This window comes from Eubalaena glacialis, chromosome 10, assembly GCF_028564815.1.
Source record: "Eubalaena glacialis isolate mEubGla1 chromosome 10, mEubGla1.1.hap2.+ XY, whole genome shotgun sequence".
Classification (NCBI taxonomy): domain Eukaryota; kingdom Metazoa; phylum Chordata; class Mammalia; order Artiodactyla; family Balaenidae; genus Eubalaena; species Eubalaena glacialis.
In genome coordinates this window covers 68,127,941-68,153,839 of record NC_083725.1, presented here as the reverse complement: position 1 = coordinate 68,153,839, position 25,899 = coordinate 68,127,941, and the positions used below count along the sequence as shown (strand labels likewise).

The 25,899-nt window shown below is 39.7% G+C and overlaps 1 protein-coding gene across 1 annotated transcript; it reads left to right on the top strand.

Moving 5' to 3' along the window:
- Positions 1 to 155: 155 nt before the first annotated feature.
- On the top strand, positions 156 to 24,863 carry SPCS2 (signal peptidase complex subunit 2). The gene is made up of 5 exons (XM_061202862.1): positions 156 to 302; positions 12,376 to 12,459; positions 13,063 to 13,223; positions 17,775 to 17,909; positions 23,971 to 24,863. Exons 1-5 carry the CDS (start codon positions 189 to 191, stop codon positions 24,155 to 24,157), a joined length of 681 nt encoding a protein of 226 aa, XP_061058845.1. The 5' UTR covers positions 156 to 188; the 3' UTR covers positions 24,158 to 24,863.
- Positions 24,864 to 25,899: the final 1,036 nt, after the last annotated feature.

Sequence of the window (25,899 nt, the reverse complement as noted above, 5' to 3'; positions counted from 1 at the left end):
CAACTGATGACTGGAGCTTCTAATTACTACAACTTCCGGCAAGCCCCGCGGCCACTTCCGCTGGCAATCTCGCGTCAGCCAGCCCCAACTACGGATCCCGATTGACTCCGCGCGGCACGTCACGCCGTCAGCTCCAGCCAATCGGCTTCGGACAAGTAGGAGAGGAGGGAGACGCAGAAGCAAGCAAGATGGCGGCGGCGGCTGCTCAGGGAGGGAGAACTGGTGGTGGCGGAGGCAGTAGTGGGGCTGGTAGTGGTTCCAGCTGTGGGACAGGCAGTAGCCGCAGCGGCTTGCTGGACAAGGTGAGAAGTCGGTTCTTGGGGGCAGGCGAGGCCTGGGGACGCCCGGGAGGCGGCGAGCCCCCTTTCCCATCCTCGCCCCCCTTCCCATCCTCGCCTCCCTTCTGCGGCTTCCCAGGGGGAGTTCTCGTCTGGCCCACCGTGGGAGCCCTACGGGCGCTTGTAGTCAGCTCCCTACATACCTCAAACCCAGGCTCTCTCCTCTTTAGGACTTCTTTCCTTTTCGGAAGTGTTCGGTCCTTAATGCCGGCCACTACAGCTTCTTAGGAATATTCGATTATTCTCACATTTCAGTGCGGCCATCGCTTTTTCTTGGTGGTGCTGGGGGCCACTGTTGAATGTGCCCATTTTACCGACAGGGAAATGTGAATCCTGACTGAATGAAAGCCGCTGTTCGAAGTCAGTAGTCTCCAATCTCCCCATCACGACCGCCACACTTGCGTGCTGCTACAGATTCCAGAGTGCTCTTGGCCTTTTGCTTACTGAAGTTTCTAGGCGTTTTATCTCGGTACCCCGAATACAGAGCTTCGAGTATTGACTTCCCCTACGCGCTGACAGGAAGCCTTTAAGATTTATCTTGTTTTCCTCTCTCCTTCACCCTCCCCCCCCACCACGCCTGCCACCAAGTGCCCTAGGTGAATCGTATTCATGAGCTTGCTGCCTGCTCAGGCTTACCTCTTCTCCCCCTCCACCCATCCAGTTGTGTTTTTTTGTTTTGTTTTTTGTTTGTTTGTGTTAATGTGGTCCTAACAACAAGGGCTTAAAAGAAAAGAAAAAAAGGAAGATTCTTTTCCTGGGTTGGCCCTTCTTGCCCTTTGCATAGTATCTTGAGAGAAACAATTGCGTGTAGGTCTGGGTCCTAGTACTGGTTCTGCCTCTAATTAGCTGTGCGACCTTGAAATGTGCTTGTTCTCCTTGTGTTTTGTTTCCTCATCTGTAAAATGAGGGACTTAGCCTTTACCCTAAGGTTCCTTCCGGTTCTCTCATTGTAGGGCCCTAAGCCAGTTTGATGAGAAATGTTAAGCATGGGGTCTTTAACATAGTAAATAGTCAGGATTGTTTACTTTAATTGGAAACAGCTTTCAGACTTCTCTGTGCTTAACACATGGTAGGTGCTTAAGAAATGAATACATGATCATATCGAGGGGTTTGGATCCAGATCTTTTTGCTTCTCTTTTTGGGTGTCATTGGTTTTGAATTACATGGTTCTCACACTCTTAACCCTTCTTAAGAGATAGGAACATGTTCTGGGAGTTGGGATGGTAAATCGCTCCAAGGTATGTGAAAGTGTTGAGAATTGATGGTCATTTTCATACACAGATCCTGCCTTCCTGCTGGGTGAACACCTCACGGCCTATGTTCATTCTGTCCCATTGAGTGCTCTTGCTCTTTGCTCCACTTGGATCATCACCAGCAAATATTAGGCATGGACAGTCTGCTAAGGCAGTGATTACTGAAAAGTGTATGGCATCAGTGTGTTTTGGAAGAACCTGTGTTTGGGGGTCATAAGATTTGGGCTTGGACGTAGATCTGCTAGTTTCAAACTGTATGAAGACTGGCAAGTCAGTTAACCTCACCAAGCTTTCCTTTCTTCACCTGAAATATTAGGGTTTTGGGGAGAATCAAATGAGATGATATACGTTAATGATCTCTGTAACCTATAGTATCTAATACAGAGGTGTGATGGCAGAGGAAAAAAATCAAGAATCCTACTGTCAGAAAGTACTCAGTATAGCTGAGTATAGGACATGAGGTACCCAAAATAATAAACATAAAACTATTTGGTATTCACATGTGTACTTGTTACAGAAGTTAAAGTGAGAGAATGATCCCTGAGATCTAATTGATAAGGGGATGAGAGCCCTAGGGAAAGACCTCATGTTTGAGAGTGGAACTGGGACCTTATTTTGAGAGAGAGACAGAGACAGACAGCATACCAGTTAAGAATGTCCTTGAACAAAGGTACACGGTGCCTGATGTTTCTCAGGTACTGAGTTGACTGTTCTCTAAGACAGGGGTCCCCAACCCCCAGTTCCTGTTAGGAACTGGGCTGCACAGCAGGAGGTGAATGGGGTGCCAGCGAGCAAGGCTTCATCTGTCGCTCCCCATCGGTCGCATTACTGCCTGAACCTTCCCCGTGCACCCACCACAGTCTGTGGAAGAATTGTCTTCCACGAAACTGGTCCCTGGTGCCAAAAAGGTTGGGCACCACTGCTCTAAGAGACCTGTGATGACAAATAGGTAGAATCAGATGAAGAAGGGCATGGATTGCTTGAAGTAGAAGTAGGAAGGAAGCCTGTTGAAGGTTTTTGAGCCTAATATATAAAGTGGTTTTAGAAAAGTTATTCAAATAGTTTGGAGTGGTAGAAATTAGAAGTCTTCTAATAAGGCCTCATACCATACTAGTATATGGGGTTTAATATAAAAAGAAAGACAAGTTTGAGTTCTAGTGCAGCATGTTAAAAACTACATGGTCTTGGATAAGTTATGATATCACTGAACTTAAATTTCCTTCTGTGTACGTTGTGGATGCCCATACATATTGTAGGCTTGTTGTAAATATTAAGTCATAATATTGGTAAATGTTCTTTGTACAGGGCTATCAAAATAGAATGATAAGGTGAGGGGAACCCTAACTTGCGTAGCAGAGATAGATAAAACGCCTCAGAAAGGAGCACTTGGCAGAATTAACTAAGAAGTGAGGGGCTGAGGAGAGAGAAAATAAGTCAGGAGTTGTTTAGGTGCTTTTTCTTGGAGAGCTTCATTTCAGCCTTACATTGAGTTGTTTTTCCTCCGAAGTCTCTGGCATTTATTGCACATGGGAATTAAGCTGTCACCTAATATGACATACTGTTTTATATTGTTCTACCAATTTGTCCGGTTTCCCATGAGACGTTCTCTATAGTGATCAACACAGAATAAATACTTGCAGCATTGAATTTAGCAGAGAAAAAACTTCAGATCTGCCACCCAAGTCTTCAGAAACTGCCTTAGAGGATGATGCCTCTATTTGTCTGAAAACTGAGGGTACTGTGGAAGAGAAAATGGGGAAAAAATGTTACTCTCAGTGGAGCAGGAGCTGAATGAATAGAGAAGCTTTTGCTCTATGGGAATGAGAGGCTGTTACCTTACAGTTTCTTTAATTTGATTTGTCTTGATTTTTTGGAGGGTTTTTATTTTATTTCTTGCAGCTTTGGTTTTACTTGCCATGAAGAAATGTAACAGAGATGCAAATGTGCTTGTAGTTTTCCCTAAGCAGATGTGAGTTTCTGCTTCTATGAAACTGACTTTGAGAACAGAGCAATTTTAGTTTCCTGATCTTAAAGATAGGTATGCAAATATAACCTTCCAGCTTCCATCACAGAATAACTTAGATCATTGCAGTAAGTTATTTTTCCCAAAATACATCAAAGCATTTTGTTCTACGTAGCAGGCTATAAAAATTGTTTGCTTAATTTGTTTTGGCTATTAAAATTGACATGTGGCATTAAAGCATGCTCTCCAGAACTATATCCAAATTCTTTTAACCTCATAGTTGGATTTCTGTCTCCTGGCTGGATTTCTTTTGGCTATTAAAATTGTTTTGGCTATTAAAATTGACATGTGGTATTAAACCATGCTTTCTAGAAGTTATATCCAGGCCCTTTTAACTTCATACGTGGATTTCTGTCTCCTGGCTGAACTGTCAACCTGATTTTAAAGTACAGCTTTTATACCTTAGTAGCTGAGAACATAGGTTCTGGAGCCAGGCTGGCTGGCTGGCTTTGAATCCTTGCTCTGCCACTTAACAGATATATGTTCTTGGGCAAGTTAATAAATCTCTTTGTATCTCAGTTTCCTCATCTGTAAAGTGGGGATAATAATAGTATTTACCTTAAAAAGTGGTTTCTGGCACATAGTAAGCACTCAGCAAAACATGTATAGCTGCCACTATCTAGCTTGTTACTCTGGATTTCAGCTTCCTTAGATAATATTTTTTATAACATATGAAGACTGTCTACATCAGACGCTCTTGGGGTTTTAGTTAAAAATACAGATTTCTGGACCTCATCCCAGACCTGAATCAGATTCTCTGGGGGTGGGGCCTGGACAGCTGCATGTTTTCACACATAGCTGTTTATTTATTTATTTCCTCTACATTTTAACAGTTACATCCAGGTTGAGAACTAAGGGGTTTTTTTCTTGTTTGGTTTTTAACTATTGTGCTTAATCAATAGTGATTTCTCTAAAATGTTTGTAATGAGGAGACCTTGAAGTTCATGTGTTCAGCCTCCTCATTTTATAGACATGGACACAGTTGGAGAGGGGAAGATGAAGCAACTTGTCCAAGAGCACACAGCGAGTTAGTTACAATTCCAGAACCTGGCTTCCCAGCTCTTAATCCAGTACTCTTACCTTACTTAGTACATTGCCTCTCATACTGGAGCAGACCATGTGCTAGCTAATGTAGTAGCGGAAAGAGCATCTGTTTTGAGGTTGGAAGACCTAGGCTGAAGCCTTGGCTTTGTCACCCACCAACGTGTGTCCTTAGACAGGTGATATATACTCTTTTGCTGTCTTCGATGGAATCTTAGCTTGCCAGACTCGAACAGGGTAGTATGCCTGTACCCTAACCCAGCTCTGACAAAGAGGGTGAACAGTTTTATGGCAGTACTGTGATATGTGTGTTTGTGTTTAAAGAAACAAGATGCAGGCTTTTAATACTGTTTTGCAAACTAAACTTTAAAAGCATCTCAAAACTCATTATTTTTGACTTCATCAAAATTAAAAACCTTTTCGTGTCAAAGGACATTATCAAGAAAGTGGAAAGACAGTCCACAGCATGAGAGAAAATGTTTGCAAATCATATCTGGTAAGGGTCTAGTATCTAAACTATATAAAGAATCTTACAACTCGATAATAAAAAGACAAACCAGTTTTTAAAAGAATAAAGGATGTCGGACTTCCCTGGTGGCGCAGTGTTTAAGAGTCCGCCTGCCAACGCAGGGGACATGGGTTCGATCCCTGGTCCGGGAAAATCCCACATGACACGGAGCAACTAGGCCCATGTGCCACAACTACCAAGCCTGCGCTCTAGAGCCCACGAGCCATGACTACTGAGCCCATGCACCACAACTACTGAAGGCTGCACTACTAGAGCCTGTGCTCCGCAACAAGAGAAGCCACTGCCATTAGAAGCCTGCACACCGCAACAAAGAGTAACCCACTCATTGCAACTAGAGAAAGCCCGCGTGCAGCGATGAAGACCCAGTGCAGCCAAAAATAAATAAATAAATAAATAATTTTTTTAAAAAAAAGAACCTGTCATTACTTCCCCAACATTGATTTTTAAAAAAGCAAAAAAAATGATAAAGGATGTGAATAGACATTTCTCCATAGAAGATATACAGATGGCCAGCAAGCACATGAAAAGATGCTCAACACCATTAGCTATTAGAGAATGCAAATCAAAACCACAATGAGGGGCTTCCCTGGTGGTGCAGTGGTTGGGAGTCCGCCTGCCAATGCAGGGGACACGGGTTCGAGCCCTGGTCTGGGAAGATCCCACATGCCGCAGAGCAACTGGGCCCGTGAGCCACAACTACTGAGCCTGCGCGTCTGGAGCCTGTGCTCCGCAACAAGAGAGGCCGCGATGGTGAGAGGCCCGCGCACGGCAAAGAAGAGTGGCCCCCGCTTGCTGCAACTAGAGAAAGCCCTTGCACAGAAACGAAGACCCAACACAGCCAAAAATAAATAAATAAATTAATTAATTTAAAAAAAGATGACTACTATCATTAAAAAAAAATTACGATAATGGCTGGTAAATTGTTCAAAATTAAAAAAAAAAAACCATAATGAGATACCAGTAGTATGGCTATAATAAAATAAGAAAAATAACCATTATTGGTGAAGATGTGGAGATACTGGAACCCTCCTACATTTCTGATGGAAATGTAAAATGATGAAAGTTAAGAAGAGTTACCATATGACTCAGCATATCCCACTCCTAGTTATAAACTCAAGAGAATTGAAAATGTGTGTCTACACAAAAACTTGTACACATGATCGTAGCAGCATTATTCACAATAGCCAAAGGGTGGAAGCAACCCATAAAAGTGTGGTATATCCATGCAGTAGAACATTATTTGGCCATAAAAAGGAATGAAATACTGACACACGTTACAACATGGATGAGCCTTGAAGATGTTATACTAAGTGAGAAAAGCCAGTCACAAAAGGCCACATATTATATGATTCCATAGATATGAAATGTCCAGAATAGGCAGAGCCATGCAAACAAAGTAGATTAGTGGTTGCCAAGGCTGGGGGTGGGGTGGTGGTAATTGGAGTGACTGCTTATGGGAATAGGGTCTCTTTTGGGGGTGATGAAAATGTTCTGGAATTAGATGGTGATGATTGCACAACCTTGTGACTATAATAAAAACCACTGAATTGTACATTTTTATTTATTTTTTAAATAAATTTATTTATTTTTGGCTGCGTTGGGTCTTCGTTGCTGCGCGGGCTTTCTCTAGTTGCGGTGAGCGGGAGCTACTCTTTGTTGCAGTACGCGGGCTTCTCATTGTGGTGGCTTCTCTTGTTGCAAAACACGGGCTCTAGGCGCGTGGGCTTCAGTAGTTGTGGTGCACGGGCTTAGTTGCTCCGTGGCATGTGGGATCTTCCCGGACCAGGGCTCGAAACTGTGTCCCCTGCATTGGCAGGCAGATTCTTAACCACTGAGCCACCAGGGAAGGCCAGAATCGTACGTTTTTAAATGGTGCGTTTTATATGTGAATTAGATCTCAATTTTAAAAACATTCTTTTTATTTTTACAGGGTTTATGGAGTAACCTTTAAAGCTTCAAACTATTATTTTTTTAAACTATTTACCACTATATACACAGTGGTATCAAAGGTTTTAACAACCTCTATCAGCCCAAGTCCCTTCTTTAGCTGTTGCCTGCACCATTTCTCTGTACTGACCTCCGTCTTGTCAAATCTCAGTAGTGGGTTTTCTTATTACCTGGACTTGAGTATTTGACTCATCGATCACTTCTTTCTTGAAATATTATCTTTATGTGGCTTCTAGAACACCACGTGCCCTGGTTTTCCTCCTTCTCCACTTATCTGTCTTTATTGTTGTTATTTTTTCTTCTGACTTGTAAATATCAGCAAGCCCCTGGCCCTCTCCATGTACACTCATCCCAAGGAGATAAACAGTGTCATGGCTTAAATTCCATCTTTAAGTTGATGACTTCCACATTTATATTTACAACCTGGACCTCTCCTCTGAGCCTAGATTTATATGTCTAAATGCTTACTTGTCATCTCCACTTTGATATCTGTTAGGTGTATTAGACTTAAGTAGCCAGAGCCAGTCTACTTACCTCCAGTTACTCTGGTGTTGCCACTAATACTCATGCTCATAATTATCGTGTGGTCATTTCTAACTTCCAACTTAACTCCAGTGATAACTGTAGCCAATAATAAGCCACTATTAAGCAAGTAATTTTCTTTGCAGTATTTCTTGCCCATTTTTGTAAAAAATAGATGGAAATTGAAGATTAAGTATGTTGCCAGGAGCTATAATATCTTTCTTTGAGATATCCTGGTATTTCTGAATTGGAATCTAAATTAGATGATAGTAAGCATTCTCAAGACAGACATCGTTTGCTCCCCAAATTGAATATTTTTTCCTTATTTTAAACTTACTGCTTTCTGATCTTTTCCCAAATGAGTGCATATGGGAGGTAGGGGTGCGTATTTCCAACTCAAATAGTATCTCAGCTTCTGAGTCTGCCATCAGTTTTCATAATCTTATTTTGGTTTAGAAAATTCTGAAATCAATGTAACTGTAGAGCTTAAACATCTCAAACTTATCATATACAAATGGGTATTTCTCCTTTTTCCTCCTCTGTTCCTTCTCTTGGAAAACAATATGACAGCTCAGAGAGTTATCTAAGCCAGAATTCTAGTAGAATGGTCATCTCTATCTTCTCTCTTTCATGTTTCTTGTAACTAGTCTGATGTTAAGTCTTGCCAATTCTACCTCATAAATAATCCCCTTTCATCCCCTTGCTGCTACTCTAATTCAGGCCCTGCATCTAAATCAGGCCCCATCTGATGTATTTATCTCCAGTCTTACTCCCCTCCAGACCATCTGCTAGGTTGCCACTAAAAATGACTTTTTTAAAAAACATAAGTTTGATTGTGTTGTTCACCTGCTTAAAATATTCTCCACTGCTTGATTCAGAATAAGGTCCCAAGTCCCCTAGCCTAGTAAATAAGGCCATCTAGAATATGCTCCCTCTGTCATGTGCCTCATCTCCTACTACCTTCCCCCTTTGCAGCCTACATCCACTTTGTAAACTGAGAGACCAAAGAAGAGAGAAAAAAGGTTTATTCATTTTTCTTAGAGCCATGTTCAGTTCTTTTAAAATCAGAGCAGGGTCCTTCCATTGGCACAGCTCACTTCTGGTATCCTTCATCTCTGCAGTGTGAATTGAGGAATCCTTGAGTCTTACTGCCCAGTTGTCAAGCTAAGGAACTTTATGAAGCAATCCACTGAGATCTTTATCACTGCGTAACTTTACTTCTGTTTTCACTGCTACTAAAATCTTTTTATTATTCAAATTTGCAGTGGAGAATAACTGAAGTAAGTCTTTGTAATGTTCTATCAAAGCCATCAAATGCATAATTTTTGTGTATGGTTCGTCATCCAGGTCTGGCATCAGTGTGCTGGTTTGATAAAGTGTTTTATGTTGATAGTGGCAGGGAAGTAATTTCTTTAAGATAGGACTTTTTGAACTATATTTTCAGTCAAATAGCAGTTGGTTTTAAACGGAGGAAAATGGAAAATTCCAAATATTTTGTATCCTGCAGGTTTTGTTGGCATATTCAAGATTAAAATCTTTTTAAGATTTTTTTTTGTTATTAACTATAACTTATTAGATAAGAATCAAGATACTTTGTATGGCTGTCACTTCAGGGGTCTGTGTCCTTTTGTTTTTATGGCTAATAATTCCTTTCCTTATATTTTGTGGGAAGCAGTGTAGAATAATGAAAGAGCACAGGTTTTGAAATTATGAAAACTTGATTGAGTCCCAGCTTTACCACTTCCTAGCTTTCACCTTGGGCAAATTTCTTAAACCCTTAGTGTTATCTGTAAAAGGAGGATGCTAGTCAGTTTGGGCTGCTCTAACAAAAATACCATAGACTAGATAGCTTAAACAACCAAAATTTATTTCTTACAGTTTTGGAGGATGGGAGGTCTGAGATCAGGGTGCCAGAATGGTTGGGTCTAGTGACAGCCCCCTTAACTGGGTACAGACAACTTTCTTGTATCCTCACATGGTTAAAACAGAGTAAAAGCAGGTTCTCTCATGTCTTTTTATCAGGGCACTAATCCCTTTCACGAGAGCTCTACCCTCATGACCTAATTACTTCCCAGAGGCACCACCTCCTAATACCATCACATTGTGGTTTAGGATTTCAACTTATGAATTTGGGTGGCGGGAGGAGGGTGGAGATGATGGACAGGGGCTGGAATAGTAAACCAAGAAAAGAGTAAGACATGGTATCTAAGAAAAGGGGAATTAGCCCAAGAGGAGGTTAAGGGAACCCCCCGGTCATAGTAAAGGGAGATTCCAGGATGACAGTTAATACAGCAGGACTGGAAAGAAATCCACCCAGATTGAAGCAGTCCCGAAGGCTCCAAGAGAGATTTCTCCAGGAAGATGAAATTCACAGAATGCTGAATATGATTGCAAATATTGAAAGGAGAGTTAAACAATTGAGGGAGAATTTGAGAATATATTGGTGAGAAATACGTTGTATGATTAAAAACAGCAACAAAAACAATAGTAGCTCCAAGAAAAGCAAAAAGCTATGCAGGAAAGAAAAAATAATCCTAATATACATGACTCATCTGTGAATAGCATTTATGGTCATATTGTAAACTCCAAATAATGATCTAGCAAAAACTAAGGTATAAGACCAAATCAATATTGATCTACTATAACTATATTAAAAAGATGGTGAGGGAGGAGCAGGAAAAATAAATGTGAAAGTGGCAGGGGATGAAGTGGTTAAATCTCATCTTTCATGGTGAAAAGTCAATAGATTTAATGCTGAAAACTGAAAATAATAATATAAACTTTTTTTTCCCCCCAGAGATGTGGATACCCAAAAAATCAGCCAAAGGAGTTGAAATTAGTGCCTGTCTCTGGGGAGTGGAAAATGACAATAGAAAGAGTCTTAAGGGGAGGGGAAGCAGGACTGCTGGTTTTTTTTTATAACTTACAGAACTCTTTAAACCGTGTGTGTGTGTGTGTGTGTATATATATATATATGATGTTGGTGCAAATAATAACTAAATAAGTCAATACTTGTGATTGTTGATTGTGCTCAATATACACATATCTATAATACACAGGAGGGAATGAGGGGAAGAAGAATTGTGTGCAGAGTTACCATACAAAAGGAAGGTAATTTGCACTTAGGGTTGAGGAAGAGAAGAGTGAGGAAAAGAAGATAGTTTTTAAAATACCCTGAATAGCAATAGAGGGTACATGACCAGTATCGTACATTTCAGTTGATGGGCAGTTTTTGAGAATGATAGAAAACGTCCATCCTCCTGCCTTTTTTCCAGATGTGTCTCTGTACTACAGCAGAGATGGTATCTGCTTTGATATAGGCTAAGGTTTTTCATATACACAGAATGGATGATGCTCCTATCTCTTCAGAAATCAATTATAAACTTTCTTGTTTATGTAATTCACTGGAAATGTTCCTGTTCCACTTACTGAAGATCCTTCTAGGTACCAGTGGAGTTAGAGCTGAGACTATTTTAGCACATGTTGTAATGGCTTCTTCTGTGTTTTCCCCCCAAAATTGCCAAGAAGTTATCCTCTGAATTGTAGAGGCAAGTTTCTTTTTTGTGATGCACTGCAGGTAGTGATGTGTGGCTGGGTTTCTATGAGAACATAATTTTTTTTTTTTTGGAACGAGCCAAAAAAGTTTTAATGACTTTGATTCACAAATAATTCAAATTCTGTTATGGATTCTGGCTGTACAAGTTCTTTCTTTTGCTTGCTATTGTCAAAATGGGATTTACTAAACTAAGTGTAAGTGAGCTATTTAGCTAGATAGCCTGTGAATTTCTTCTTGGTTCAATTTGTATTTTTAAAATTAAGTGTCATGTTTGATTTGTAGGCTGGCAGGCTATGAGAATCATTATTACAACATGCTTCCACTAGTAATTTTCTCAAAGAAAATTCTTGTTTTTATGAGACACAAAGGGGAAAGGGCTTGATTGAGTTTTAATCACTTGAGGTATGACTGTTTTAGTTCATGTTTTTTCCCCCATCAAACTTCACAGAATAGTTTTTCTTTTTTGTGTAATAGTATATAGAATCACAAAATTAAGTTTGATGAATTATATTTCTACACTCCTTTAAAATCTTCTCACGTTTTACAGATGTTTGTTCCATCTTTATTTCTCGTATGCAGCATCTCTGAACTTGTTCTCAGTCAGAACAAAGTCATGTACCTAACTGGTGATAGGACTCAGTTCAAAATGTTCTTTCCAACAGACTACACTGGATTTGCTGTTTTCCTACAGTTAAGACATGCTGATAAAATATAAAAGTTGTTAGCAGACAAAAATGTATTAAAGGAGACCTTCGTCATTTTGTTAGCATCCGAAAGTTCATGGATGTATATTGTCTGGGTTTTGTAGTCACAGAATGAAAGGATGAACAAGTGCAATTCCTTTCTATTCCCACATTTTAGTAAAATGGGGATGGGATATTTGAGTTCACACTGTAGTCTCTGCAGCCTATGTAAGTGTTCTGGTTTTGGCCTTGTACATTTGACTTTCTAGCATGGAGACTGGCAACATCATACGAGTACCACCTGATTCTAGTGACCTAGTCTCCTTCAACTTCATTTTCAAGTGTCTTGTCTTTTAGCTGTCCAACATCAGAAGAGAGAATAAATGTTATATATACTTGAGAATGCTCTTAAGGAAGTAGTTCATTTTACTTTTAGTAAGATGCCATATCTCTTAACGCACAACTTATCTGTTTGTTTTACAGTGGAAGATTGATGATAAGCCTGTAAAAATTGACAAATGGGATGGATCAGCTGTGAAAAATTCTTTGGATGATTCTGCCAAAAAGGTACTTTCTTTGGGGGTGGGGACCGGGGAGCCTGTTAGTATGTATATAGCTGATGGCACATCTCTTGCAGGGTTTTTTCCTTCTGTGACTTAGAATGACTTTAGTTTTCAGTGTTAGGAATTGAACCAGAAAGCATTTTCTAAAATCCTTACACTGTATATAGGGGAACAGGTGTTAAAATATAATTGTTAGTTACCTCAAATTTCTCTTCAGAGTCTCTAATTTTTGAATTCCAGAAAGCTGGTAATCTATCATTTTTGAGGTTAATTAGCCTAGAGGCAAGAGGGTTGAGGGAATGTAGGACATTCAGCCATGATGGGTCATCTGTGTATTTTAAAAGGGAAAAGAAAAGTTTAGCTTCATTCTAGGGAAGAAGATGAGGATTTAAAAAAAAAAATGTATGAGAAGTTGATGAACTTTTTCTCTGGGATCTTTGTAAACAGGTTGAATCTTTTTTTTGCTCGGAGTGGCAAAATTCTGATTGGAGATAACAACTTGGTCATTTATATGATTAACATAACTTTCATCATGGAAATTAAGAATAAAAGCAGATACAAAGAGGGAGGTATTCCTATTAGCTTGCTTCCTTCTTCTTCTCACTAGGTACTTCTGGAAAAGTACAAGTATGTGGAGAATTTTGGTCTAATTGACGGTCGCCTCACCATATGTACCATCTCCTGTTTCTTCGCCATAGTGGCTTTGATTTGGGATTATATGCACCCCTTTCCAGAGTCCAAACCTGTTTTGGCTTTGTGCGTTATATCATATCCTTTAAGCTCGGGTTTGTTTTCTACTGACAGTTTTTTAAAATCTCTACTGATACTCTTCTCTGCTCCTTACAAAAAACAAACTTTCATCTTGGGGCCTGCTCATGTTAGGATTTAACATTATGAAATGTGAGCATCTGTAAATTTATGTCATAATTATCATTGATATTTTAGATTCAATGCAGTTATTTTATCTTTGATTCTGTTTAGTTATTAATGTAGAGGTTATAATCCAAGTGTGAGCACCTAATAGGAAAACACAAAGGAATAGTGAGACCCAGCTCTTCTCATTTCTAGCCTAGAACTTAACCCATTAGACCAGGTTGCTTCAAGCCACTCATTCCAGGGTATAGGTATACCTCACTTTATTGCACTTTGCTTTATTGTGCTTCATAGATAGTGCATTATTTTTTTTACAAATTGAAGGTTTTTGGCAACCCTGTGTGTTGAGCAGGTCTGTCGGGCCATTTTTCCAACAGCATTTGCTCACTTTGTATCTCTGTCACATTTTGGTAATTCTCACAATGTTTCAAACTTTTTCATGATCCTTATATTTGTTATGGTGATCTGTGATCAGTGATCATTGATTTTACTATTGTAATTGTTTTTGGAGGCACCACAAACCACACCCATGTAAGACAACTAACATTTTAATTGATACATGTTGTGTGTGTTCTGACTGCTCCAGACCAGCCATCTCTCCATCTCTCCCTCCTCTGGGCCTTCCCTATTCCCTGAGACACAGCAATATTGAAATTAGGCCAATTAATAACCCTTCGGTGGCTTCTAAGAGTTTAAGTGAAAGGAAGAGTTACATGTCTCTCACTTTAAATCAGAAGCTTAGAAATGATTAAGCTTAGTGAGGAAGGTGTGTTGAAAGCCAATATAGGCCAAAAGCTAGGACTCTTGTGCCGGTTACCCAAGTTGTGAATGCAAAGCAGAAGTTCTTGAAGGAAATTGAAAGTGCTACTCCAGTGAACACAGGAATGATAAGAAAATGAAACAGCCTTAATCCTGATATGGAGAAAGTTTTAGTGGTCTGAATAGAAGATCAAGCCAGCTACAAGATTCCCTTAAGCCAAAGTCTAATCCAGAATAAGGTGCCATCTCTCTTCAATACCAAGAAGGCTGAGAGAGGTGAAGAAGCTGCAGAAGAAAAGTTTGAAGCTAACATGGGGTGACTCATGAGGTTTAAGGGAAGAAGCCATCTCCATAACATAAAAGTGCAAGGTGAAACAGCAAGTGCTGATGTAGAAGCTGCAGCAAGTTACCCAGAAGATCTAAGATAATTAATGAATGTGCCTATATATACTAAACAACAGATTTTCAATGTAGGTGAAACAGATTTATATTGAAAGAAGGTGCCATCTAGGACTTTCATAGCTAGAGAGAAGCTTCAAAGGACAGGCTGACTCACTTGTTAGAGGCTAATGCAGCTGGTGACTTTAAATTGAAGTCCTTGCTCATTTACTATTCTGAACATCCTAGGGCCCTTAAGAATTATGTTGTATCTTCTCTGCCTGTGCTCTATAAATGGAACAACAAAGTCTGGGCAACAGCACACCTGGATGACAGCACATCTGCTTACAACATAGTTTACTGAATACTTTAAGTCCACTGCTGAGATCTACTACTCAGAAAAAAAAGATTCCTTTCAAGATATTACTACTCATTGACAATGCACTTGGTCATCCAAGAGCTCTGATGGACATGTACACCAAGATTAATGTTGTTTTCATGCATGCTACATGACATCCATTTTGCAGCCCATGGATCAAGGAGTAATTTCAACTTTCAGGTTTTATTATTTAAGAAATACACTTTGTAATGCTGTAGCTGCCATAAATAGTGATTCCTCTGATGGATCTGGGCAAAGTAAATTGAAACCTTCTGGAAAGGATTCACAATTCTAGATGCCATTAAGAACATTTGTGACTCATGGGAAGCAGACAAAATATCAAACATTAACAGGAGTTTGGAAGAAGTTGATTCCATCCCTCATGGATGACTTTGAGGGGTTCAGTACTTCAGTGGAGGAAGACACTGCAGATGTGGAAACAGCAAGAGAACTAGAATTGGAAGTGGAGCCTGAAGGTGTGACTGAATTGCTGCAATCTCATGATCAAACTTTGACAGATGAGGAGTTGCTTCTTGTGGATGAGTAAAGAAAGTAGTTTCTTGAGCTGGAATCTACTTCTGGTGAAGATGTGAAGATTTTTGAAATGACAACAAAGGATTTAGAATATTACATTAACTTAGTTGATAAAGCAGCAGGGTTTGAGAGAAGATTCTAATTTTGAAAGAAGTTCTGTGGGTGAAATGCTATGAAATAGCACTGCATGCTACAGAGAAGTCGTTCATGAGAGGCAGAGTCAATGAATGCAGCAAACTTCATTGTCTTATTTTAAGAAACTGCCACGGCCACTCCAGCCTTCAGCAACCACCACCCTGCTCAGTCAGCAGCCATCTGAACATTGAGACAAGACCCTCCACCAGCAAGAAGATTACTACTCGCTGAAGGCTCAGATGATGGTTAGCATTTTTTAGCAATAAAGTCTTTTTAAATTAAGGTGTGTACATTGTTTTTTTAGACATAATGCTACTACACACTTAATAGACTACAGTATATGTAAACATAACTTTCATATGCCCTGGGAAACCAAAAAATTTGTGTGATTCAGTTTATTGTGACACTCCTTTATTGTGGTGGTCTGGAACCAAACCCGCAATGTCTCCAAGATATTTCCTGTTTTAGGAAAGGATCAGATTTTGGAGGTTCAGATCTGTGTCAGATTTCCTTGAAGCTGAGGGGCTAGACTGGGAGTTACTGAGCATGAGGTATAGGTGTGGCTTGTGTAACAGCTAGAGAACCTGGGTTTGAAATTTCAAGTTGTTTTCATGATAATTACTTTTTGGAGACTGTTTGAATGCTACTTACTTATAAATATGAGTAATACACACTTAGAATTATTATAAAGCTCAAATGAGAGATTTTATACTATATTTAGAATATAAAGTTAAATATGTTGATGGTTTTCTTGTGGTCCCCACTCCTTCCTCCCCAAGTCAATCTATACATACTGAACTTTTCTTTTTAACTTAAAAAATATATTGAATGTCTTTCCATATTAGTATATATAGGACTACCTCATTCTAAATAGGACTACCTCATTCTAAATAGCCACCTCGTGCTATTGCATGTCTGCTATGTACTGATATGTACTAGTTGTTGAAAACAGATCGTTTTGGTAGGCAGTTTACTTTTCATAACAATCTTACCACTACCTGAAATATTTCTAAAAATTCCACTTTGGGGATTTTTCTTCAGAGGCAGTTAGAAAGCCATTGAATAAAGCAGGTCCTGATCAAAAGTGGTATTATCCAAATTGATCTCAAATCATAGTCACAGAATTTGCACCTTGACTGCTTACAGTATCAGATAAATCATCCCAGTATGAACTTTTTCACTATTAAGGCAGTTCAAAAGAATATGCCATCGGTTCTAGAGACAGTTCTCAAAAGAGTTCCAAAGATGTTTGAACAATGACAGCAACCTTATTATAGTTATATGGCCTCCCAAGAGAATGGCCTTGATGGAATTTCATTTGTTTGATTATATTTGTTTAAAACAAAACAAGATCTTGCCATTTTTATAATCATGTCATTTTTATACATAATAGTACCATTATAAATGTCTTCTGTGTGGTGTACACTAAAAATATATATACCATCACTAAATCTCATGACAATTCTAAAAAGTCAGTTTTATCCCCATTTTAGAGGTGACAATATTAAGCCTTGGGATAAGGAGTAATTTGTCAAGGTTACATTGGTTAAAAGCCAGAGTTCAAATCTAGGACTGCTTTACTCCAAAGCTCATACACTTTGTACTGTACTTTCCTGCCTGTCCCTTTCATAAAATTTAAATGACACATGTACACAAAGCTCTTATGCCAGTTTCTGGCACACAGGTACTCAAGTATGATAGTTAATACTGTCAAAAACTGAGTATAATAATAAGCCTACATGTATGGAGGAAGTAATTGTCCTTATAGTAAACTAAATTGTGGTAGTCACCCAGCTAGCTCATTTGGTAGAGCATGAGACTCTTACAGTAAACTAATTTGAAGTCAGTTTTCCTCTTTTAATGACCCTTGGAATTGGTTGAGTGTGGTCAAATCCACTGTGATTATTAGTTTTGTATTGTATGGAGAAATAAGCACAAGTCTTGACAAACTAGGTTGGAGGATCTCTTTATATATGTTGTCCTTGAACAGAAAAGATGAGAGCTGATTTATGCCCTGTACCTTTTTCCTTTCTTCTTTTTTGAGATGTTCTTTGCAGAACTAACCAGAGAGAGCCTTGCTTCTCTTGCATAAACATAAGGATGAAAATGAAATAGTTAAATTTTCAGTGTTTTTACAGCAAGACAAAACTGTCTTCTTTAGGACTATCATCATGAAAGTTTTTGTAGCCCTTGCTTGTCAGTTTGTGTTATTTCTCTTTTGTGTGTATGTTTGTGTATTTTCTCCTTAACTTTATCTGAACCTATTTTGTGATGATGGGGATCCTGACCATTTATACCTCATATAAGGAGAAGAGCATCTTTCTCGTGGCCCACAGGAAAGATCCCACAGGGATGGATCCTGATGATATTTGGCAGCTGTCGTCCAGTCTCAAAAGGTATGACTATCCTCACAGATTCTTAAATCCTGATGTTGGGTTTTCTCTGGGTGTTAGTCATTATCAACAGACTATTGTATGCCTACTCTTTGCAGATCATAGTGCTAGTCATATAAAATGAAGAAAGGATTGTGAACTAGAAGGTTTTCCTTAGTATTGCACTTCTGAGATTCCATTATCACAGAAGTGCTCTGAGGATAAACTGTGGGAGAAAGTACGTTGGTGGAAGAATAAAGAATGATTCTCTTTTTCCTTGTGGCCAATAAACTGAGCCAATTAGAGAGCAGAACTATAAACTATATATGTAACTGTAAAGGCCAAAGGTATGAAGTCAGTTGTCTTTGAAGAACCCTATTAGCTTCTATGTCTTCTGTGATCCTGACCGCAGTCTATGCAATCAGGAATCTCTGAAACAATGTACTGGGCAACTCAGAGAAGCACAATTCAGTCAGCAATGGGTGTAACTTTGTGCAGCTGACACCTCAGGTCTTTCTAGGTATCTAGAACTGGGTTCAAATTCCAGCTTGTCTCTTTCTAGCTGTGTGACTTTTGGTATATCAGGTAAACTGTTTGAGCTTTAATAGAGGAAAAAATGACTCGTACAGTTTTTGTGAGGATGCCAACTGGTATATATAGTTGACTCTTGAACAACAGGGGTTTGAACTGCGTGGGTCCACTTATACATGGGCTTTTTTTTCCCAATAGTAAATACTGAAGTACTGCACAATCCATGGTTGGTTGAATCTGCAGATTCGGAACTGTGGATACAGAGGAACCACCTATATGGAGGAGTGACTATGAGTTACACATGGATATTCAACTGCGCAGAGCATCAGCACCCCTAATACCCTCTAACACCCTCCCCCCGCCCCCATAGTGTTCAAGGGTCAACTGTATACCAAGCGTTATGAGAGATGGCATCTGTTGAGCATTTACTATATACTAGGTATTGTGGCAACTGCACTGTCTCATTTAAACCTTAGAACAACCCATTTTAAAGATAAGAACCCAGGCCCAAAGGGTTTAATGAATTATTCCAGGGTTATAGAGCCCAAAAGTGAATTTAGCCCACATCTGAACTCATGCTCTCAGTCACTATCCTAAAAATACATGGTATAGTTCCTAGCACATAGTAGGCTCTCAAATTTTAAGTACAGTTACTCACATATATGAAGGTAAGTATAGCATCAACGCCAAACAGCCTCTCATTACCAACTTGTGGAGATATCTGTAAGGAGATGCAGACCTTCATTCTGATGTTGTACCTGAGTTCTTATCTCCTGGCAGGACTCATAGCTGCCATTTTGGTCTCAGCTGTCATAAATCTGCACCCTGTGCCAGGCCCCTAAAGCAGAGTTGCAGAATTCTAGACCCTAGCAACATCTTGATTTCATTATTTACATTCTGACTTAAGTATTTTTTAAACAGCTTTATTGAAATATAGTTCCCATACCATAGTTAACCTATTTAAAGTAGTTCAGTGGTTTCTAGTGTTTTTAAAGATGTTTACAACCATCACCACAGTCAACTTTTATTTATTTATTTATTTATTTATTTATGGCTGCGTTGGGTCTTCGTTGCTGTGCGCAGGCTTCTTCTAGTTGCAGAGAGCGGGGGCTACCCTACATTGCGGTGTGCAGGCTTCTCATTGAGGTGGCTTCTCTTGTTGCAGAACACGGGCTCTAGGCGCGCGGGCTTTAGTAGTTGTGGCTCGTGGGCTCAGTAGTTGTGGCTTGTGGGCTCTAGAGCACAGGCTCAGTAGTTGTGGCGCACAGGCTTAGTTGCTCTGCAGCACGTGGGATCTTCCCGGACCAGGGCTCGAACCCGTGTCCCCTGCATTGGCAGGCGGATTCTTAACCACTGCACCATCAGGGAAGTCCCCCACAGTCAACTTTAGAACATTTTTATCCTCTCCAAAAGAAACTCTGTACCCTTTAACAATCATCTCCCTATCCCCTCATTCTCCCAACCTGAAGTAACCACTAGTCTACTCTATACATTTCCCTGTTCCGTTCATTTCATATGAATGGAATCACGTGTAATATGTGATCTTTTGTAACTGGCTTCTTTCACTTAGCATAATGTTTTCAAGGTTCAGCCATCTTATCAATATTTCATTCCTTTTTATGCCAAATAATATTCCATTGCATGGATATACCACATTTTGTTTATCCGTTTATTAGTTGAGGGACCTTTGAGTCATTTCCACCTTTTGGCCTTTAAGAATAATGCTGCTGTGAACATGCATGTACAAGTTTTTGTGTGGACAAATTCTCATATAATATACCTAGGAGAGAAATTGCTGGATCATATGGTAACTCTTTTTTAATTGCTTGAGGAACTGCCAGACTGTTTTCCAAAACAGCTGCACCATTTTACGATTCCACTAGCAGTGTATGAGGGTTCTGATTTTCTTCACATTCACTGCTGACTTTTACCAACTGCCACATTGTTGGTGCCTGTGGAAAGGAAATATGCCACCTCTGTTCCTTCTTGTTGTAGTGAAATACAGGCTCACTCCTCTTTCCTTAGAGATGGCTCCTGGCTCATTGGCACTCTCTTTAACATAGCTCCTTTCAGAAGGCTTGATTGATGATTTCAGTATCCAAGTAGATGATTATTCCAGTACTCTGGCCTCTTAGTTTTACTTCCTCTCCTCTGATTATCTTGTTTTCTGCCATGTCTTAAATACTTATTTCCCTGGACATACCCTAGATCTTGCTATTACTGATAACTAATTACCTTCAATAATTTCATTTTTAAGTATCCCACTCTGACCATTGCTTTATATTTTTCTAGTTTATCTCCTTCTTGTTCTCTTGTCCCAGCAGTTCTTCAGCCCCAGTGGCATCCATAATCCATTGAGCCTACCACCTTTTCCCTGGTCCTCTTCTCTTCATTGTCTCACTTCCTCCTTACCTAGCTTAGATTCCGTGGCATTTCTGTAGTGCGGTTACTCTCTCACTGTCCTAGAGGATCTTTCATACCTTCTTCTCTATCCTCAAACCTCTTGCCCTCCTCCCCCATTTCACTCTCAGCTTCTTTTGTTTCCGGGAAGATAGCAGCAGTCAGAATTCTCCCATCGTTACCCACTCACAGTGCTCATCATACTCTACCTTCCTTCTCAGTTCCTATCTGAAGCCTCCTCTCCATTTGTCCACTAGATTCTATCCCTTCTCATTTACTTGATGTTTCCCTCTCTGCTTGGTTATTCTTTCTGGCATACAAATATGTTGTAATTTCTCCCACCTGAAAAAGTTGTTTTTCTTTTCACATATTCTCCTCACATGGTCTTCTCATTTCTCTGCTCCCCTTTTTTCTTCTCCCATCATCTCTTGGATTTGCTTATCTTCACTTCTCTTTCCTCATCGTATTTGACCTGTCAGCAGCATTTGAACAGTGGATCACTCTCTCCTTGTTAAACTTTTTTTTTTTAAACTAGGCTTGTAGGATACCATAATCTTCTGATTTTCTTCTTACCTTAGTGTCTCTGTTCCTTAGAGTCCTCTGTGATTCTTCATTATCCCCTGTCTCTGAATTTGAAATGCCACTAGTGCTTGTTCCTAGCCGCCCTTTTCTGTCTGTATTCACTTACTATGTGTAATCTTATCCAGACTTTCAGGTCTTTAAATACCATCTATAATGATGAAGATCTCTAAATCTGTATTTTCATCCTAGACCTTCTCCAAACTCCAGCTATGTCCCAGCTTTCTATTTGACATTGGATCCTAATAAGCATCTCAAAATTAACATATCCAAAACCTAACTCTGCTATCCCTTACCTAAACCTGCTTTTCCCCATCTAAACAGATGGCAGCTCCATCCTTATAGTTACTCAGGCCAGAACTCTGGAATCATTTTGACTCCTCTATCTCAATCCTTTGAATAGGTTGTCAGCAAATTCTGTCAGCTCTACCTTCTAATTATATTCATTCTAACCACTTACTATCTCCACTGCGGCCATCATCTCTCAATTAGGTTACTGTAATAATGTCCTAATGGACCTCTGCAGCTGCTCTCCCTGCCCACAGTCTCTTTCCAGTACAGTGGGCAGAGTGATCCTTTTAAAACGTCAGGCAGATCAACTCAATCCTCAGCGCAAAATCCTCTCACGTAGAGAAAGACTGAAATCCTAAGCATAGCTTAGAAGTCCGTGCTTATCTATTCTCTGCAGCCCCACACCCATGGACACACACTCCGCATCTCCTGTGGCTTTTATCCTTTCCCTCTCCATTCTGTTTGCATTGGCCTCCTTTCTGTTCTTCAGACATTCTGGGCACGTGCTTGCCTCAGGGCCTTTGCATTTACTGTGTCCTCTGCCTGGAATATTCTTTTTCCAGATAGCTTGTTCTCTTACCTCTTTAGGCTCTGCTCAAACATCTGCTTAGTGAAGACTTTCCATATTTAAAAGAATATCATAATTTTTATTTTATTGTTGGTTCCCTCACACAGCAAAATGAAAGTCTCAAAAGACAGATTTGTCTGTTGTGTTCACTGATGTATATCCTTAGCATCCAAAACTGCCTGACATATATGGTTGGTCCTGAATAAACATTTGTTGAATTAATGAGTAACTTTTAAAAAATGCATTAGATCGTGTCCTGCCATCAGAGCCATGGAACTGGGCTCGAAAGTCCAAAAATTACTGTGATATCAGTTAGCAGCAGTTGATCAGAGCTTGAGAAAAAATTTTGAGGTGTCAAAAATATTCAGGGACCTTTACTCCTAGCTATCCAGGTTGGAAGTAACTGGCTAGACAGTTTATTGAGCTATGATTTCTTTGAGCACTGGTTAATGATAGGCACTGTTATAACCATAACAGTGATCCTGAAAAGTAGATGGTGCTTTTCCTGTTTTAAACATGCAGAAAAAAGCAGAGGCTCAAGCCTCTGCTTCCTCTAAAGATAATACCAGCCTGACAGTCCACCGAATATGCCCTAATTAAATGGAGACAGAAACAGGTGGAGTTGCGGGGAGAAATGTCAGCCTGCCAGGGGTTGATGTTATAAACCCTCTTGAATGAGTAGAGATAGTAAAAGCCTTCAAGATACCTTAAGGTGTAGGTAGCTAAGGGATCTCTGGAGTTCATGTAGTAAAAGATATCCCTGGCCTGGGATCAGGGTAGAACCTGGAGCTAGATTGATTCCAGGGAACAAGGACTGAGCAGCCTGGAATTGGGGAACATCTGTGAAAACAAGGGTTCTTCATTTATCAATAAAAATTTGATTGCCCAACAAACTCCAAGCTAAGAATAGAAAATAAGACAAAATCCTTGCCCTCAAGAATCCCTGAGACAGGGACTTCCCTGTTGGTCCAGTGGTTAAGACTCCGTGTTCCCGATGTAGGGGGTACAGGTTCGATCCCTGGTCAGGGAAGATCTCGCATGCTGCATGGTGCAGCCAAAAAATTAAAAAAATAAATTTCACAAGTGATACGTGAAAATTTAAAAAAAAAAAAAAAGAATCCCTGAGACTGGTGAAGAACAAAAATGCGTAATTATCATTTCAATAGGTAATTTCACTGACAGCAAAGGAGCCTGTCATTAGACCTAGCAGATGATAGGCACTCAGTATTTGGGTTGACTATTAATTGACGGTGCATGGATGACAAAGGCAAGACATCTAACCCAGTTTGGGAAGGTTTTCCCAGAAAAGTTCATGCCCAAGTATGAACTTAACAAATGGGAACGTTTGCTATAGACAAATTAGTCTCAGTAATCAGGTGAGACTGGAGAAAAGTGTCTACTAGGAATACCCTTCTAGCATAACAACGAAGCAAAGGCCAGCAGTGAAGAGAAGATGGTCCGTGTGGTTTAAAAATCTATGACAAGGTAAAGGAGGCACACAGTAATTAAATCAGGGAAGACATGGCAACGCCTATGAACCAGAACTTCTATCCTGAAGGTGCCCTGGAATTTTTTTTTTTTTTCTGGAAAGGATAATGCTGTATGTTCCCTATATCACTGGTAGCCAGCTCAGCCCTATTTTTCAAAAACACTTGGTGCTCTGTTGTTACTGGCTGAATGTCTGTGTTTGGTTTTTGATTTGTTATCTTTGCTTAGGTTCGATGACAAATACACTCTGAAGCTGACCTTCATCAGTGGAAGAACAAAGCAGCAACGGGAAGCTGAGTTCACCAAGTCCATTGCTAAGTTTTTTGACCACAGCGGGACCCTGGTCATGGATGCATATGAGCCTGAGATATCCAGGCTTCATGACAGTCTTGCCACAGAAAGAAAAATAAAATAGCCACTTCTAAAAGCAGCCATCTTTTGGCTGGATCATGCTGAATTGAGGGGTGAGGGAGAAAGAAACAGAGAACTTAATATGGATAAAGTAAGAAATGTAAAACATGTCCGTTTTGTCTTGAAATTTTAGTCCATTCTGTATAAATAGAATTTTCTAGCTCAGATATGAGAAGTTGTAGCTCTGATATCTAGCTGTAGCCTCTTTGGTCTGCTGATTGCATTGTTTTGATTTGCTTTTCTGGAAAAGCATTTTTGCTAAAAACCGTACAGACTTCCTCCTCCATACCTAGCAGTACTTTATATAGTATAGCTTTGTGCCATGCAGCATTTGAAGACTCAGTTTTTTAAATTGTTAACCTGTTGCTGACTTTATTGTGTTAATTCCCATTTCAACAGCTGTTTCCCTTAATTCAGGATACAACTTCTTGTGTATGACAGTTTTCCTTCACACACCATTTTTGTGGGTGTGTATATATCTGACTTGGGGAGAATTGGGGAAAAAAACCCCACAGCTTTTTAATTTGTTTAAAAGAGACTTTCTGCCTGTTACATTTTGTGCTCTTAACCAATTAAAGAAGCCAATGGCATTTTTAGTTTTATTTTGTCTATGTTTTCCACTAGTATATCCCTGTTGATTTGTTTGTGCCCTTTATCAACTGCCATTTTCTAAAATTTTTTTCAATAAAAGGAAAGAAGATGTGAAAAAATGGAGTCATAGTCTTAATGGAAGGAACAGAGCAGCACATGTTAACAGTCTTACTGCTATAGGTTCCTTTTGTTTCTAGGCTGTTTCACTGGTCAGAGGCCCCTGAGAACCTGTAGGTGAGGAACTGCTAGCTTTCCAGTGATAACAGTAATGACACTCAGTACTTACTTTGTGCCAGGTAGTGTTCCAGGTACTTTACATGTATTAACTCACTAGTGCTCACAACTGTCCCAAGAAAGTAGGTACTGATATTATCCCCATTTTATAGATGAGGAAACAGAGGCACAAAAATTGAATAATTTGTCACATGGCTAACGTTAGAGCTGTGATTTGAACCTGTTGTGTCTGGCTCCAGAGTTGTGAGCAGCACCGTTTCTAGTATTTTCCCATTATGGTCAGAGAAGAACTGGGCAGTTGCCCAGATCCTGTGACCTATAGGAATATTGTCCCTCTAGTCTTACATAAATACAATTCCAGCTGAGCCTGGTACCTAAAACTATAATCAGCTTATAAGAAATCCCAGTTATCACATTTTCCTCTTTGACTTGGGAATGTTGCCCTATTTAGCATCACACAGTAGGGGACTGCAGAACATCACTAGACAGGGAGTTGAAGCCTTGGATTCTATACTCTGTTTCCATATACCTTGGGTAGGCCGTGTAATTCTCTGAGCTTCTAGTTTCCTCTCCCCCTCCCCCCCTGCCGCCCCCCGGTGAAAATTCTATTCTGTCAGCTACTTGAAGCTTTTGAAAGTGTAATCAGATAATCGTATTCTTACAGTGAAGAAGTTACTGTTAGACACAGGGGTCCCAAAGCTCATGGATATAGACACGGAATAACCCTCTCCATGATGACTCCTTGGAATTCTTTCACATCAGTTATATCGTTTTCTTTACATATATAAACATGTATTTTATATTTTTTTTACGAAAATTATGTTGAAATATGTTCTGGTTTTTTTTAACTTAATATTTCTTAGGTACGTTCCCTGTCAGTATACATAAGTCAAATGCATTTTTAATAGCTGCATTCCATAG